Raw genomic sequence first — 19,171 nt, forward strand, 5'->3', positions numbered from 1 at the left:
AAAATTTCATTTCTGAAAGCCTCCCACTTACTAGGTAAACCATTGCCAGAAAACTACCCGTCCCAATCCACACTTGCCAGATCCTTTCTGATACAATCAGAATTGGCCTTTCTCTAATTTAGAATCTCAACCCAAGTACAAAACCTATCTTTTTCCATAATTTCCTTGAAAGTAATGGCATTATGATCAGTAGATGCAAAGTGTTCCCCTACAGAAAGTTCTGTCACCTGTCCTGTCTCATTCTCTAATAGAAAATCTTCCCACTCTCTTTAGTTGAGTCTTTTATGTACTGATTGAGGAAACTCTCCTGAACACATTTGACAATTTTTTTCCCATTCAGCCCTCTTACAGTATGGAAGACTCAGTCAATAAGTGGAAAGTTAAAATCACCCAATATCACAACCTTAAGTTTCCTGCAATGGTCTGTGATCTCTCAACAAATTTGCTCCTCTAAATCCCATGGACTGTTGGGTGGCCTATAATGTAACCCTCTAAACATGGTCATGCCTTTATTATTCTTCAGTTCTACCCATAAAGCCTCACTAGACGAGCTTTCCAGTCTGTTCTGACTGAGCACTGCCATGACATTTTCCTTGAGCAGTAACACCACCTCTCTCCATTTAATTCGTTATGCTCTATTACATCTAAAGCAATAGAACCCCAGAACATTGAGCTGCCAGTCCTGCCCCTCCTGCAATCAAGTCTTAGTAATGGCCACAATGTCATAATTTCATGTGCAGTTCCGGGCCCTAAGCTCATTCACCTTTTCTACAATATTTCTAGCGTTGAAATATACACAGCTCAGAATATTAATCTCGCCATGCTCAACCATTTGATTCCTGACTTTGTGTGAGGGCTTAACAACATCTTTCTCCACAACCACTCCACTGTCTGTTCTGGTGCTCTGGTTCCCACCCCCCTGCAACTGATGTCATGATAGATCCTTGCTTGTTTCATGATCAGCGTGCTGCTAAGCAGTATATGCTCACTGCAAAGCTGGCAAATCCACTCTTTCAATACACGATGGAGATCTTAATTTTTCCACTTGATGCAGTGATTTTTGATTTTTCATTAACTTCCATTCATTCATTACGTACGTGAGATCAATTCTCAAAACTGTCTGGGGCGTGCAGAGACCTGTGCATGGCTTGAGAACCTGCCCAGCGCCTTGTGGAATTTTCCATTTGTAACATCAAGTCAGCGCTGAAAAAATTATGGATTTTGGAGGTTTTCGGATTTTGGAATTTTGGATAACCGGTAGTCAACCTGTAGTATAATTAGCTAGAGGATCTGTGGAATTCATTGCCACAGATGGCATTGGAAGCCAAGTCATTGGGTACGTTTAAAGTGAAGGTTGATAGGTTCTTTATTAGTATGGGTGTCAAGGCTTGTTTGTCTGTTTATTTATTTAGGCATATAATACAGAACAGGCCCTTCCAGCCCAACAAGCCGCATGCCCCAGCAACCCACAGAACAATTTACAATGACCAATTAACCTGCCAACTGGTATGCCATTGGGCTGTGGGGGGAAACCAGAGCACCCAGAGGAAATCCGTGAGGTTCATGGGGAGAACGTACAAACTTCATACAGATGGCACTGGAACTGAACTCCAAACTCTGGAACACTCTGAGTTGTAATTGTGTCGCACTAACCACGATACTACCGTGGTGCCCCAAGTTACGGGATAAATGCAGGAGAATGGAACTGAGAGGGATAATAGATCAGTGGAGCAGACTCGATGGGCCGAATGGCCTAATACTGCTCCTATGTCTTACGGTCTTAATATTTTCAGCCCAGCGAGGAAGGAAGCATAGCTCTGCTAAGATCAGAAAATGAAATTATACATATGGAATATGCATTAGTGTGGAGCATGCAGGAAGCAATGATTGTTCCCAATCATTTGCGGAAAAGGAGTGGGAAGGTCGCCTCTGAATAATCGGGTTATTTTCGGACAATTTAAACTGACCCAGATGAACTAAAATCAAGAAGTCTGCAGGTCAGCAGTAAATATGGAATGGGTGCCCTCCAGAGAGAAAACAGAGTACAATCACAATGCAGTTCCACAAGGAGTAAAGAAGAGCATCCAAAGCTGGAGTGTCTGGTCTACTTAATATGTAAAAATGAATATAAGACACAAACACGAACATTGCGAGTAATGCCAGATTCACAGTTCGATAAAGAACCTGGTTGAGTACCAAAAGACCAGAAGAAAACACAAAAATAAACTGAGTAGGAGAGCACATCAGCAAATAGGAATAAAGAGTAAGCACATATAAAATCATTTGTAAACAGAAATAAGTAGAAAGTCAAAGAAAAAATATGGCCAGTTTGGAAGCATAATGCATCTTTTACTGGCAGAGGGCAAGGGCCTTCCTTTAGAACAGAAATGAGTAGGAATTTCTTCAGCCAGAGGGTGGCGAATTTGTGGAATCCATTGTCAGAGACAGCTCTGGAGGCCAAGCCTTTGGATATATTTAAAGCGAGATTGATATGTCCTTGATTAGTAGAGGTGTAAAAGGTTACGGGGAGAAGGCAGGAGAATGGGTTTGAGAGAGATAATAAATCAGTCATGATTGAATAGCGAAGCAGACTTGATGGGCTGAATGGCCTAATTCTGCTCCTATGTCTTATGACTTTGGTAAAATATATTAGACCATTAGGCATTTACTTTGATTGGAAAAGAGGATGCAGCTGATGTAGCAATAAAGGAGAAGGTAGGAACAGCAACCAATATGACAAAAATTTTCCTTCATTAATGCAATTGTTTTCTTCAATGAAGAAATGGCATGGCTTGATGAATGCAGTGGATTTGATATGGAGAGGTAATGATGGGGATTATTTGGGATATCTTCAAGAGTTAAGGAACTATGTGGACCATAGGCATTAATACAAATGAGAACAAATGTTCAAAAATCTTTTTGAATGTAAATTACAAGCAGTAATCAATTTTTAAATTAAAAGTATAGCTTTGTAAACTATTGGTACTTTGTGCTCTGTACGCAGTATTGACTCACAGCAGGAGGCTATTTCAAGAGAAATGGTTTGCATACTGACATGATCTCGAAACATTTTTGCACATCAGCCAAATGCAAGACAATGGGGTAATTTACTGGTCTCTATCAAAACAGACATCAGATAACTTCATAAAATGCTGGTGAAATTTCCAGCATCTGCAGATTTCCTCGAATCAGATAACTTCAGCTAAATTACTTTCGACTTCTCTAACTTCCGCTAAGGCCCCACCTCCCCCTCATACCCCATCTGTTACTTATTTTTATGCACACATTCTTTCTCTCACTCTCCTTTTTCTCCCTCTGTCCCTCTGAATATACCTCTTGCCCATCCTCTGGGTCCCCCCTCACCTCCTTGTCTTTCTTCCCGGACCTCCTGTCCCATGATCCTCTCATATCCCTTTTTGCCTATCACCTGTCCAGTTCTTGGCTCTATCCCTCCTCCTCCTGTCTTCTCCTATCATTTTGGATCTCCCCCTCCAACTTTCAAATCTCTTAGTCACTCTTCCTTCAGTTAGTCCTGACGAAGGGTCTCGGCCTGAAACGTCGACTGCACCTCTTCCTACAGATGCTGCCTGGCCTGCTGCGTTCACCAGCAACTTTTATGTGTGTTGCTTGAATTTCCAGCATCTGCAGAATTCCTGTTGTTTGCAGCTAAATTACTTTGCTTCATTGTGATAGAGGTAAAGGGAGGCTCCAGGCCAAACATGGTCACAGGCATCTTTGCTCTGTATAGGAATAATGCTGATATTTGTGTAAGCAGTCAGCCTGGATCTCTATCCATGTGAGCAGTGTAGTCCCAGAAAAGAATCTTTCAGGGATGTCTCATCAGTTACAGTTCGTTCCTTTTGTAAATATGTAATTCGATAGAACTGCTTGTCGGACTCAAAATACTGAAGTAAATAATATCACTGCAGTTACTGAACTATATTGAATCAGCTGATATAATCATCATTCTTGGTGAAATTGTATTGACACTCACCAACAGAATGGTCATTTGACATGATGAATGAAGACCTTCTTGCCTGTCAGCTTCAATCTCCAGTGGCTTAGCCACTGACATAATAACCCCAATGAAACATTGAAATACATGGGGGTTAGAGAGGGTAATTACAAGACAGATATTTTCCTCTGATTAAGAGGCTAGAATTACATGGCATGATCTTTGGATAATAAGTCAGCCATTCAGTATAAGGAGAACTATGTTCATTCATCGGCAGGGAAGCTCTGGAAATCTCTATCCTATGGGCTGTGGGTGCTCATCTGTTCAGTATTTTTGAAACGGAACATGAAAGAATCAGGACGAACTGGAATCAAAGAAAACAAGTACCAGGAAGGAAAGTGGTCTTAAGACAGAGGATCCATCATGGTCTTAATGAATGTCTACAACACACACCAAATGCTGGAGGAACTCAGCAGGCCAGGCAGCATCCATGGAAAAGAGCGCAGTTGACGTTTCGGGCTGAGACCCTTCAGCAGGACTGGAGAAAAAAAGATGAGGAGTCAGAGTTAGAAGGTGGGGTGAGGGGAGGAAGAAACACAAGGTGATAGGTGAAACTGGGAGGGGGAGAAGTGAACTAAAGAGCTGGGAAATTGACTGGTGAAAGAGATAAAGGGCTGAAGAAGGGAGAAATCTAATAGGAGAGGACAGAAGGCCATGGAAGAAAGAAAGACGGCGGAGCACCAGAGGGAGGTGATGGGCAGGCAAGGAGATAAGGTGAGAGAGGGAAAAGGGGATGGGGAACAGGGAAGGAGGAAGGGGCCATACCGGTAGTTTGAAAAATTGATGTTCATGACATCAGATTGGAGGCTACTGAGTTGGAACATTAGGTGTTCTTCCTCCAACCTGAGTGTGGCCTCATCACGACAGTAGAGAATGCTATGGAGAGACATGTCAGGATAGGAAAGGGAAGTGGAATTAAAATGAGTGGCCACTGGGAGATCCCGCTTTTTCTGGCGGATGGAGCGTAGGTGAAACCTCTACTGCTTGGCTTATTTCTGTTTTTTTCCACCTGCCTTTGTGTCCTGCTGTTTCCTGTAACCCAGTTTTGATGACTAAGACCCAATGAAAGGCCTCAGCCCAAAATATTGCTTCTTTAATCCTTTCCTTAGATACTACCAGCATTTGTGTGTGTTGATCTGGATTTCCAGCATCTGCAGAATCTCATGTCTAAAACCGATTTTTTTTCTAGACCAGATTAAAGTCCAACACCATTTTAAAATTAGGGAAATATTATAAACTGGATAAACCATTAAAGGAATGGGTCTTCCTTCCAGGAGATGCAGAACAAATTGGAAATACTGTACATTGGAGTGAAAATAAAAGAAAATCATGAGGAAAAAGGATAGCAACAATGAGAAAGTGACAGACAAAAGATGTAAAGAATTGAAAACAAGAGTAATGTGTGTGAGAGGATGTAAAGAGTCAAAGGTTTTCCTTCTTTTCCTGCCCAAATGAATTCAGATTTTAACTTGAAGAATTTAAGGTGGGGGAAACTGGGCAAGGGTATTGGTGGGAAAGTGGTTGGGGTTAGAAAGAAAAAAATAACAACAGGAGAAGTAAACATAGTACTCAAGGACCTGTTGCAAGGAAAAAAATGGGAGTGACAAGAGTTGAAGATCTTCTTCAACTAATTTCTGTTATTTCTGTTACTTACTGCAAAGTCTAGAGATCTTGAATGAGAACTAAGGATATTACTAGTGATGTGCTGACTGTGATTTCTTTCATTCTACAAGAGTAAGAGCAAATAAACGGAAAGAACATAGCATGGAGAAATCTAAAAAAAAATGACACACAGCTTACCTGGAAACACGATTGACATCAATATAGATGTCCAGCAGCTGACCACCTAATACAAATCCAATGGCTGGGCCCAGAACTGCCATGCCATTTCCAATACCTGCAGAGTATCATAAAATAGGATTATTTAATTGAGACGTAAGGCACCATAACATTAAAAATATGGTTACAATTCAATTAACTTTCCCTTTAGTGGCTGTGATTCCAGATGCCCAAGGCCAAAATTCTGAATTCCCCATTCTAAGTCTCTCTTTTGCCCTTTCTTTTGTACCCTCATTATAACCGATCCTGCATGCTTTAACATATTGTTGTTTTTGCGACTATTCTTGTGAAGTACCTTCTCGTCATGTACTATGTTAAAGTGGCTAACAAATGTAAATAGTTATTGTTGAGGTTGTAACTGGAAATGCTCCAAAGTAAAAGTAAAGATAGTAGATTGTAAAAAGTAGTGTTTGAAGTGGAGTCACCTTGCTTGCAAATTTATTGTCTCAAAATCAGGAGCACCCAACCTGGAGTCCATGGTTAATGGCACGGGGTCCATGGCAAAAAAAAGGTTGAGAACCACTGCTCTAAATTAAAGGGAGTAAATGGAGAGTTTCATCTATGGTAATTTGTGACAAGAGAGTTCTGATCTCCCTGTACTCTGTGGGAACTGAGGGCATCAGGTGAGCAAAAGATTTGCATACATTGCAATCACATTCTCAGTCCCCGATTTTTTTAACAATATTTTTTATCATTGAAATTGCATCGCACCACACAATAACCCTTGCTTGTCAGGAAATAACTGCTTAAAAATGATTCCCCATCTTAACAATAAAAGCTGCAATGAAAATCCTCCATCAAATTACTGATGATTGTTCGTGCATAAGACCACAAGACATAGGAGCATGATTTGGTTATTCAGCTCATCGAGTCTGCTCCACCGTTCAATTATGTCTGAAACTTGATGATCTACCAGTACATGGAGATGTCCGCGGGAGAATGCTGCTGACTGGCATATTCTCGGCTGCAGGAGTACGTGCTGAGGGACGTGCTGAAACTTGGTGCAGCCACCGCAAGGGCCCGGTGGGGAAGGACCACAGTTTAGGGTTCTTCTCCCGCGGGAGTGGGAGGGGTCGGGTGGCGGGGAGTATACCCCTCAAACAATGGTGTGGAAAGGTGAACCCACGGAGTGCCACGTGGTGGCCAAAAGTGTGGATATGTATAATGGAAACATCTGTAAAGGATTGACAGACATTGAATGGTTTTTTGTATATAATTTTATTTTTGAATATAGTATATTTTGGTTAAAAAAAATGTCAGATTTATTTTCCTTCTCCGCTCCATTCTCCTGCCTCCTCTCCATAACCTTTGATCTCCTTACTAATTAAGTACCTAGATACCGCCACTTTAAATAAATCCAGTGACTGGGCATCCACAGACGTCTGTGGCAATGAATTCCAGTTTCACACTCAGCTCTCTACCCACACGCCCAACCATCTATTTAATAACATGGTAAGGTCTGAAAATTTAACTTCTGTTTTCCAACAAGTAGTGTGACATAAAAAACAGTATGAATCATATCACCCCAATTCAGGAGTCCTACAGTTTTCCAGAAAATCAGTGACCTTTGAAGTAAGTATATCACAAGCATACCTATATATAGAGAAGTTTTGTCATTAGGAACACTGTCATCGAGGTATGCCGTCCCCAGTGTGTACAAAGGGGTTCCTCCAACTCCATGCAACAATTGCCCCAGCAAAAACAGATAGAAAAGGTTGCTGTCTTTATGTGCAACAGAGGGTTTGCAGTCTTGTGTCGTGGAATTACCACTGGACGGAACACAAATATCTGAAAGATAAAATTGTGCAATTATCCTAATAGTTTAAAATTTAGGTCGCAAGAGTTTTTATATCTTTATATTACTTTTCTTTTTTTTTGGTCCCTATTGATTCCACAGGTTATGATATTCAACTAGAATGTCATTAGTTCAGCATATAATTTACACTCATTTGAAGCAACACCCAGTTTAAAGAAAAAGAGCTATTAAATTGAAACATAATACAAGATATCAGATATTAATTAACCATGTCCTTCGAGCCATAATCTGGTAAACTGAAGAGAGGAGCTGAATTTGTCTGACTATATAGCTCAATACCAGTTTGTTGATCTGATCTGTTAAGAAGATTGACAACTGTTCAGTTAAGACATAATGTCAATGGTAAAAATATTAATGCTTACATGAATTGTTAATCAGACAGCAATTTACAGTGAACATGGTTAAAGATGGAAATTAAAAAAATGTTGCTCTAGTCATCTTGATCTGACAGGAGTTGTATTGTAATAGAATATCATCAATACATGCAAAATATATAAACGTAAATGAAAAAATCTATTTAATGGTAAGATAGTCATCAGAAAATAGGGTTCGTCCATTCAAGTGCAAGTGAATTTGTTTACTGGATTAATAAACTCTGATTACTGCCAAATAATCTCTTTAGCACAGGAAATTAACTTTTATAGGCATGGAGCTAAATTCTTCAGATTTTAATTATTATTGGAGATTTGGTATTAAATTAAACATACTTAACTGACAATTTCTAGTTCTGACTCTGCATGGCTCGGTGCCAGTTGTCAATCATAAATTAAGTAGATTCAAATTGTCTGTTTTGTTAACTGGGTTCAAATTTGTTTCACAGAGTGCATTGCACCATGATGCCTTTCTAATTACAACAAACTCCTGTGTCATGCCTGACGAATATGATTTCTAGTTAAGCACAATTGTAATACTGGATTCATGCACAGCTGACCAGAAAATTCAGCCAAGACAACAATATAATGGGTATTGAATATTTGGATTAACGTGGCAAATTATGAACCCAATATTAATGCTAATAAATCATTGTTTTTACTCAAAGCCTTCATTATCTGCTCTACACATTCTTTCACGCAAATAATAATACAGCGTGCTAAGGACTAGGACCAGTTAGGGGGAGGGGACTGGGGTTGGCAGGGCTGTGGGATGTCAGGACTGGCATTCACGTGCCTGACTAAAATTGAGGGCGGAAAGACCAGATCTTGTATGAGAGATTGGAAAATGGAGATGGGCTCAGAGATGAAGGGAGCAGTTGCCAGAGATGGCGCTGGCGGGGAAGTGTGGGTATGCTTGATGATCATAGCCTGTAGTCAGTGGGTTGGAATGGTAGTCAGGCCATGGCAGTGGTCAGAAATCTGAAACTGGCACAGATCTGGGGGGGTGGGAATGGGTGTGGGAAATCAGTGGGATGTTTGTCACAAGGCCATGATATCAGGTGGGATGTTAATGGGAGATCATGGGGAGGCCAAAGAAAGCAGTTAAGTTACAGAAATAAAAGGAAATTAAGTAGGTCAAGTCCCTAGTCCTGGAGTGTGGGCTACCACAGGACTCCCTTAAGTAAAAGCATTCAATTCATTTTGGAATGCCCAATTCTCCTCAGAGTAATGTGGCACAATTTACTGGAAAATATTCCAAAGGTCAAATTTTTGATAAGCTGCACTTATAAATGAAAATAACTGTGATTCATACAAGTAGTTCTGAAAAAAGTTCCACCAGATGTCCAATTTTCTTGGTTATCATAGCTCCACATTTCAGGACAATAAAATCAAAATAGTAATTCATATGTGTGCAGTTAAAATCTGGTTTTCCCAAGGGAACAGAAATAGAGTCATCAAGAAGTACAGCACAGAAGCAGGCCCTTCAGCCCATCTAGTCCATGCCAAAACCATTTAAACTGCTTCCTCCCAATGACCTGAACAAGGAACCATAGCCCTCCATACCTTGACTATCGATGTACCTATCCAAACTTCTCTTAAGCGTTGAAATTGAGCTCCCTTGGACCACTTGTGCTGGCAACTCATTCCACACTCTCACAGCCCTTTTCAGTGAAGAAGATTCCCTTCATGTTTCCCTTAAACTTCTCATCTTTCACCCTAAAGCAATGACCTCTGGTTGTAGTCCCGCTCAGTGGAAAATGCCTGTTTGCATTTACCCTATCTACACCCCTCATAAACTTGTTTTCTCTATCAAATCTCCTCTCAGGCTTCTACGTTCTCAAGAATACAGTCCTAACCTATTCAATCTTTCCTTATAACTCAGGTCCTCGACTCGGCAACGTCCTCGTAAGTTTTCTCTTCACTCTTTCAACCTTGTTTACATCTTTCCTGCAGATGGGTGGCCACCCAGATGGAGACAATCCTGGGAGGATACAGAACTGGAAGGGCTTAATGGTTCAAAATACTAGTCAACATGATATTCACAAAATGCTGGAGGAACCCAGCAGGTCAGACAATATTGACGGAAAGGAAGAAAGAGTCAGCGTTTCAATTCAAGACCATTCTTCAGGACTGGAAAGGAAGGGGGAAGCCACTAGTATAAAAAGGTGGAGGGAGAGAAAGGAGGTCCAGCTATAAAGTAATAGGTGAAGCCAGCTGGGAAATAGAAAAGATATGGGGGAAGAGAGAGAAAAAAAAATTACTGGAAGGAGACATTGTTGTTTATGCTTGGATTACACCTGGACGGAATATGAGATGTATGTTGCTCCCCCATCCTGAGAGTGGCCTCATCGTGGCAAAAGAGGAGATCATGAGCCATATGTCGGAACAGGAATGGGGAAAGAAATTCATTTCCATAGATGCTACCTGACTTGCTGAGTTCAGCCAGTATTTTGTGTGCGCTGCTCAGGATTTCCAGCATCTGCAAAATCTCTTGTGTTTATGATCTTCAGGACACTGATTTCCACCCCCATGTGCCCCACTACTAGCCCGCCCATCAAAATTATCTTCCACAACGTAGAGATAATTTAGTCTGCACAAAGGAAGATAACTAATAATTCATAAAACTACTGAATAATTACACGAAGACAAGAAATTCTGCAGATGCCAGAAATCCAAAACAATGCACACAAAGCGCTGGAGAAACTCTTACCTCTTCTCACTTGCCTGTCACTTCCCCGAGTGCCCCTCCTTCCCTTTCTCCTCTGGTCCCCACTCCTCTCCTCTCAGATTCCTTCTTCTCCAGCCTTTTACCTTTCCCACCCATCTGGCTTCATCGATCACCTTTTAGCTGCCTTCCTTCCCTTCCCCCAACCTTTTTATTCTGGTAACACTTTCAGTACGCTGGATGAACTCAGCAGGTCGGGCAGCATCAGTTAGAAACGATGAGCCGACGTTTCAGGCCGAAACCCTTCGTCAGGACTGAAGAATGAAAGATGGGGAAGGATTTGAAGAATGCTTGTAGCTCTTTATTCTGGTGACTTCCTGCTTCCTTTCCAGTCCTGAAGAAGGGTCTCGGCCTGAGTTACTTCAGCATTTTGAATTTCACATAAGACTGGATTGTGCGATTATCAAGTTTATGCATCTTGCAAACTCACTTACTTACAGAATAGACAAGTGCACCATCACCAGCACTTTCTAGATCTTGTCACAGGTCAGTTGAATTAACATTACTGACTAAGCATTTAAAATATGGCAATTCATCTTTAGTCTAAGATAACACTCAATAATTACAACGTGCTTGGCACAATAGTATTCACAAATGCTGCTGGGTTACAGTTTCATAACAATACTTTGTCATCAATAAATGTTTTTAAAGCAACACACCTAGAATTCTGAAGGAACTTAGCAAGTTAGGCAGCATCTATGGAAAAGAGTAAACAGTTGACGTTTTGGGCTGAGACCCTTCTTCAGGACTCTATAATTATAGTTTTATATAATTTTCCCCTACCATACCACGCTCCTTCAGACTTTCAGTTCGTCGATTAAGTTCTGAATCATCTGAAGCTTTGTAAATGATGTGTCAAAACTCCCAAACATGAATTTGGCAATTTTCATTTATACTGTTTAGTCATTTCCAATGCATTAATTTATTGCAGACAATGAACTCATAGAAAGGGTGCGGAGGAGATTTACAAGGATGTTACCTGGATTGGGGAGCATGCCTTATGAGAATAGGTTGAGTGAATTCGGCCTTTTCTCCTTGGAGCGACGGAGGGTGAGAGGTGACCTGATAGAGGTGTACAAGATAATGAGAGGCATTGATCGTGTGGATAGTCGGAGCCTTTTCCCCAGGGCTGAAATGGCTAACACAAGAGGGCATAGTTTTAAGGTGCTTGGAAGTAGGTACAGAGGAGATGTCAGGGGTAAGTTGTTTTTTTTTTTTTACGCAGAGTGGTGAGTGTGTGGAATGGGCTGCCGGCACTGGTGGTGGAGGTGGAATTGACAGGGTCTTTTAAGAGACTCCTGGATGGATACATGAAGCTTAGAAAGATAGAGGGCTAAGGGTAAGCCTAGGTAGTTCTAAGGTAAGGACATGTTCAGCACATCTTTGTGGGCCGACGGGCCTGTATTGTGCTGCAGGTTTTCTATGTTTCTATGAACTCATTGCCGTTTCAGGAATAAGCCACTTCTATGCAATAAATATTATGCAAGATGTGATAACATTTGGAATTATAACACATAATAAGTGATGAGTTCTACTTAATTCTTACAATTAATCTCAGTGATGGTCAAATTTAAAATTATAATAATAGAAATATTATGCAGATTTTAGTAAATCAGTTTATTGAAGTGGGCTGTTGACCACCACAAGTCAGAGGGATTACATGGATCTTTACCTGTATGTGAAGGCAAGCTTCAAATGTAACCGATCTTTTAACTTGGATCCAATGACTAACTAGATTTTGGCATGAAAGGAGTTTTGAAATTTTAGTTTGCTTGTGAAGTGGCCCAGATTGTGTGGCTAGCAATGAATAAGCAGCACTGGCCATTTACTGTGGCTACGTTTTCTCTACATTTATTCAACCGGCTTTTGCACTAGAGATTGTAAGATCAGAGGTCCGCTACAAACTGCCTAAGGTAGTTGAAAACAAGCAAGCAACCATGGTCCAGGGCATATAATGTGCAGAAGAACATATGCTAAAATAGTCATGCAAAGACGACCATTGCCAGACATTCCATTCACAATTTCACAAATCATGACAGAAGGGCAAGTTTATAAATGTTACTGCTTGCCTTAACAGAAGGAATTAAAGTGCTGGTGCACTGCATGAAACACCACTTCAAAGTCTATGACAAGGTCAAGAGGATGGTAGGAAGGAGATACCATGAAATCTCCATTGGATAATTAGGCTTTGTGTCTCAGGATAAGTAGTTATCACCTCTATTTCACAGCACCACCCACTTTTCTAAAGAAAGAAAATGGCCTTAGTTGAAAAAAATGATCTGTCAGAAAAGATTTCTTCGAGGTCTTTAGCAAAAGGCTCCCTCTACCCTGAGCAATCCTTCATTCTCCTGTTAAAACATATATATATTCTCCTGTTAAGAAATATATATATATATATATATACACACACACACACACACACACACACACACACACACACACCACGAACAATTGCTGCTTTTCAAGCCATTGCTGTGCTTCAAACGATCCATCTAAAAAGATGGATTTAAGAAGATCCATTTTTCACAGATCTTGAACTTGAAGATTAAAAAGATCCATTTAAAAAGTACAATTTTACAAAATAATTTCTAGCTCTATACATCTTAACTAACTGAGATGAAGAACACGTTAGTCCTGACGAAGGGTCTCGGCCTGAAGCGTTGACTGCACCTCTTCCTAGAGATGCTGCCTGGCCTGCTGCGTTCACCAGCAACTTTTATGTGTGTTGCTTGAATTTCCAGCATCTGCAGAATTCCTGTTGTTTGCGAAGAATACTTACCTAGTGTCTGAAAATGGAAGTGTAAATTGGAAAAATTAACTCAACGCTCAGTGGAAAAGAAGGAAAGAAAGATTACATTATTAATAATAAACCCTAACAAGACCTTTTTTTCTCAGCACCACTTTCCTGTACTAGTCTCACATCTCTTAATTCCCAAAATACACAAATATCTGCTGAAGAGATAGAAAAAAACAAGTTGCACTTATTATCTTTTAAATCTTCAACAACAATTAAAATCTAAAAGAATGTGACCCTATGTGTTTAAAAACAACTTTCCATTGTTAGAGAAGTACCTGACCTAATGTGCCTTTAAAAAATGAACTTGAACATGAATTAATGAACTTAATATTTACCCATCAAGTTAGTTTAACAACTCCAACACTCAATTCCCTGCTTTACATGCTTAACTGGACAAATGTGGTCATGAGCAATGGCTTGCTGATCTACTCTTTATTACATCTCAATTGATGCATCTTACTTTATATTCACATCCAAATCTGAGCCAGTGTTGGTTACAGATCAAACTTATTTATATCTTGGCTCATGCAGCTCAATGCTGTTTAACAGAATAAATTCACCATTTATTCAACATTTTCATATGATGTAATTTGACCTTTCCGAATCCTTCTTATTAACTTAAAATATATGACCAGAGGAGCGGAGTTGACGACATTATTGAACGTATTCGATTTAAGATATTGGTCTAGCCTTGTTTTGTTCTGTTTGCTTTTTTTTTGGGTTAAGTATTTAGTTTTTTTTTGTTTTTTTGGGGGGGGGGTTCTTTGTTTTTTTTTCTTTTTATTTCTTTTTTTCTCTATGATTAACTATATTTAGAGTTTGGAAGTCTACTACCCCTGTATTACTGGAAATCTTTTTTGTACATGTTTATCAACAATAAGATTATTCCAATCTCTCTGTATCAATATTGTTATTCTGTTTATAATTTTGGAAAATTAATAAAAAGATTTAAAAAGAAAAAAGAAATTCACCAATTTAATTATCAAATATAAATTAATTTAATTAGCATAAGCTACACATCAAAAGAGGTACAAAAATCAAAGAGAAATTAGCTTAGTATGCCTTGATGACAGTGCAGCTGAGTTGTGTTTTTTGATGGTTTGAAATTAGATTGCATTATCTTATTGAAACTACTGTAGTATAGGAGAGTGAACAAGGTAATAATTCTCAAAACAAAAAAATACAGACCTCTTACTTTGGAACCATAATTATACGAGCCACTAATGAAATGAGGAAGCGAATATACAAGGGATCCCAATCCAAGCATGAAAGCTGTAAAGGCCAACCACCGTGGCTTGTGACCCTTTTGTCCATAGTACGAGATGAAAAGAGCCAAGGAACAGAAGGAGATGTCATAGCCAGTAGAAATCAATCCTGTGAGGAAACTAGTCAAACCGTATCGCTTTTCTATTGTGGAGATGTTGATATTCACCAGACCATTCACCAAAGCACCTGGAACAAAAAAAAAGTTATTATTTTAAAGATATAATGCACTGGTTATGATTTCTACTGCTATGCGGTAGCTATTTCATTTTAGCAGCTTTGTAAGAGCAGTCTGTTCTGCTTTTAGCATGTTTGGGTTTGAGCTGAAGTAAGGGGTTATGTTGTTCAACTTAAGAATGTTGTGTCAGCCAATCAGGATGGTGGAATTGGGAGAAGGTTCTAGAGAATGCTGGGCAGAGAGGTTTTTGTGATGGACACCGGTGAGGGTTGAGGTCTTTTTGGCAGCAGCTGCGATAAGACAGGAAGGAGGATAGCTGAAATCCCTGTTGCGCAAGGTGCTTTGTGCAGATGAACCGCTTCAAGGAGGAAGGACCAATACACCAGTGGGGGAACCCATTTGTTCGCAATAGATATCGAGCGACATTTAGAAGGTGGTGAGTGCTTTCACACAGCCCATAGGTCCAGCGCGAGTTAAGGACAACTTCAAGATAAGCTACATAAGGTAAGAGAGGTGAAGAGAGCTTTTGGTTTGCTGGCCTTTATTAATCAGAGCATTGAGTATAGGAGTTGGGATGTAATGTTGAATTTGTATAAGGCATTGGTAAGGCCAAATCTGGAGTATTGTGTACAGTTCTGGTCACTGAATTATAGGAAGGATGTCAATAAAATTGAGAGAGTACAGAGGAGGTTTACTAAAATGTTGCCTGGGTTTCATCTCCTAAGTTACAGAGAAAGGTTGAACAAGTTAGGTCTTTATTCTTTGGAGCATAGAAGGTTGAGGGGAGACTTGATAGAGGTGTTTAAAATTATGAGGGGGATTGATAGAGTTGACGTGGTTAGACTTTTTCCCATTGAGAGTGGGGAAGATTCAAACAAGAGCGCATGGGTTGAGAATTAGAGGACAAAAGTTTAGGGGTAACGTGAGGGGGAACTTCTTTACTCAGAGAGTGGTAGCTGTGTGGAATGAGCTTGCAGCAGAAGTGGTTGAGGCAGGTTCTATGTTGTTGTTTAAAGTTAAATTGGATAGATATATGGACAGGAAAGGAATGGAGGGTTATGGGCTGAGTGCAAGTCGGTGGGAATAGGATAGGGTAAGAGTTCGGCACGGACTAGAAGGGCCGAGATGTCCTGTTTCCGTGCTGTAATTGTTATATGGTCATATACGTGTGCAGATTTGGACTGGGTTAACTGTAATGGGCTCTTTTTTTTCCCTTTTCTTTTTCCTACTAACTGTTCGATAAAGCTGAAATTTATAAATATATTTTCTTTATCATTGTATGCTGCGTACAATCTGTTATATCTTGCCGACGGCTAATTGCACGGGAGCAGTATTTACATAGTATTTGCACAGACCAGGGTTCGGCTGGTCAAGGTGTCCCAACTTCCCAGTTTAGGTGGGACCCAAATCATACAGACCCAAGACATACAGAGTTTGAGAAAGCTGGTTTTCTCACCGCTGAGGCCAGTGGCTGTTGGCGAGAGGCTAACAAGCCGCATCTCTAGAGAAGCCCGGTAAAAAGAGGTTTCGAAGATATAAAAGCAGGGAACATATCTCAACACTAATTCTAAGGTGGCATCAAGCAAGCAACATAAGTGTCAAATTAATGAATTCGACTAAACAACTCTGGGCCCAAGTCACAATTTCCATGTCTTTCCCCATTATTCCATGTCTTTCCACATTATCCTTGAATTGCCTGATGGTGGTAATTCCTGAATTGTCCTTCATTTTACTACTGTTACACCAGACTGGGACACTTCAAAGGCAATTTCCATTACTCCCCTTCGTACCATCATGATCCCCAACATTAATCTTAACACCCTCATAATCTTAGCCCCAATTCCCTGATATCCTCTAGCTTTTCACCCTTATTCAAACACTATCTTTCCAACCTTCCTCTATCTTCAACGTCTCCAGTTTCCCAATCTCTCAACTCCTCAGGCACACCCACCCCAAGTGACCATTAACTTCAAGACCTCCCAAGCAACTCAAAGTCAACCAGCACCACCTATGAAGCTATGAACAGTTTCCTTTTTTTTTGGCGTCTGTGCGTGTGCGTCTGCGTGCGTCCATGCGCGTGCGTCTGTGAATGTGCGATGTTGGTGGGACGATGTCTTTTTTATGCCTTTACAAGGCATGGAGCAAGAGAGACTGTGTGATGCACCACTCCTCACACAGACATTTCGCAGTATTTTTCCCTTTATTTTACAAGGTCGAGTTGCAATCTCGACACTCAACCTGGCACGGATGGAAAACGTACTCGGGAGCGGCCCCGACTGGGTTCGAACTGGGAACCTCCATTCTGAGTCCGACGCTGATGTCATTGCGCCACCAACCGGCCCACTATGAATAGTTTCCAATGCAATGACCACAAAAACACTCACCTTTGCACACCTTGGTCCTGAACAGACTATAGACGGAAACATTAATCAGTAAATGTGGTGTACCAAGGGATTTTTTTTTAAATCACTAATTACTGATGGTTAAAACACTGCACAGTACTGTAGCAATTTTATGGATTGCACTGTACTGCTGTCAATAAAAAAAGACTAATTTCATGACATACATGAGTGATGATAAACTTAATTCTGATATGGGTCTCTATTGTGGACTGAGAGTGGGAAGAGGGCAGGGAGAGGGGAATCGTGTTTGGGGAAAAGGGAAGGGAGAGGTGAGGGAGTGGAAAGATCCAGAGAGACATTCTGTAATGATCAATAAACCAATTGTTTGGAATCAAATGACCTTGCCTAGTGTCTCAGGCTGGGTGTGTTTGCAATCATGCCATCCCACCCCACCTCCCTAGCACTATTTCTCTGCCACCTGTCCCACACCCATCCCGCAGCACTCCACCCTTGCCATTTTCAACATCCTTTGCTCCCCCCAGATTTACAAACTCGCTCTCCGCTCAACATTGACAAATACGGTGCAAAAGTCCTAGGCATCCGGCACCCTAGCTATATATTCATATGCCTAAGACTTCCGCACAGTACAAGTTGTAATATTTAGTTACACATTCAGCAGCTTTGACAACAGACAATAGGCAATAGGTGAAGAAGTAGGCCATTTGGCCCTTCGAGCCAGCACCGCCATTCACGGTGATCATGGCTGATCATCCACAATCAGTATCCAGTTCCTGCCTTATCCCCATAACATTTGATTCCGCTATCTTTAAGAGCTCTATCCATCTCTTCCTTGAAAGCATCCAGAGACTTGGCCTCCACAGCCTTCTGGGGCAGAGCATTCCATATATCCAGCACTCTCTGGGTGAAAAAGTTTTTCCTCAACTCCGTTCTAAATGGCCTACCCCTAATTCTTAAACTGTGGCCTCTGGTTCTGGACTCATCCATCAGTGGGAACATGCTTCCTGCCTCCAGCGTGTCCAATCCCTGAATAATCTTATATGTTTTAATAAGATCCCCTCTCAGCCCTCTAAATTCCAGAGTATACAAGCCTAGTCGCTCCAATCTTTCAACATATAACAGTACTACCATCCCGGGGATTAACCTTGTGAACCTACGCTGCACTCCCTCAATAGCAAGGATGTCCTTCCTCAAATTTGGAGACCAAAACTGCACATAGTACTCCAGGTGTGGTCTCACCAGGGCCCTGTACAGCTGCAGAAGGACTTTGCTCTTATATTCAATTCCCAATTTACAACTAATACGGCGAAGTATCATGTTGTAGCTGATCCTTATCAACTGTACATTTTCAATGCACAAAATTTGATGATGTGACAAAAGTTACTCAAAACATCAGAGCTTTAGACAGCATAAGGCAATCTCTTGGAAATAGATACTGATGGAGAAAAACTTCTGTACAATCTACCCTGCCAAGATTTCAGATCCATATTCACTTATTTATCATATGTAGATCAAAACATACAGTGAAATGTGAAATGCCTCATCAACCAACATAACCTAAGGATTTGCTTGGGGCAGCGCAGTGTCAGCACACATTCCAGCTCTAACATAACATGTCACAATGTTCAGTAGGACAACACAAGCAGCAGTAATGACACCAGAACTACAAAGCAACAGCAAAACAAGCCTCTTTTTCACCTTTCCTGATGTTAGATCACCTTGCAAGTAGTGTGTTGATGTTCATTTAAAGTCAAATAAAAACAGCTAAAATATAAAGGAAATGTTTGTGAAGTTTAAGATGCTT

The 19,171-nt window shown here is 40.6% G+C and overlaps 1 protein-coding gene across 1 annotated transcript in view; it reads right to left on the reverse strand.

Annotated features, from left to right (window-relative positions):
- Positions 1–19,171, reverse strand: part of LOC140211538 (solute carrier organic anion transporter family member 4C1-like) — a 74,881-nt gene that overhangs the window by 43,061 nt on the left and 12,649 nt on the right. Inside the window, exons 4-6 of the mRNA XM_072281328.1 lie at positions 14,755–15,018; positions 7,448–7,642; positions 5,816–5,912 (exon numbers count right to left, since the gene is read on the reverse strand). Coding sequence (XP_072137429.1) covers positions 5,816–5,912; positions 7,448–7,642; positions 14,755–15,018 — 556 coding nt within the window. The remainder of the gene's footprint in view (positions 1–5,815; positions 5,913–7,447; positions 7,643–14,754; positions 15,019–19,171) is intronic.

Source organism: Mobula birostris, chromosome 17 (assembly GCF_030028105.1).
Source record: "Mobula birostris isolate sMobBir1 chromosome 17, sMobBir1.hap1, whole genome shotgun sequence".
In the NCBI taxonomy this organism is placed as follows: domain Eukaryota; kingdom Metazoa; phylum Chordata; class Chondrichthyes; order Myliobatiformes; family Myliobatidae; genus Mobula; species Mobula birostris.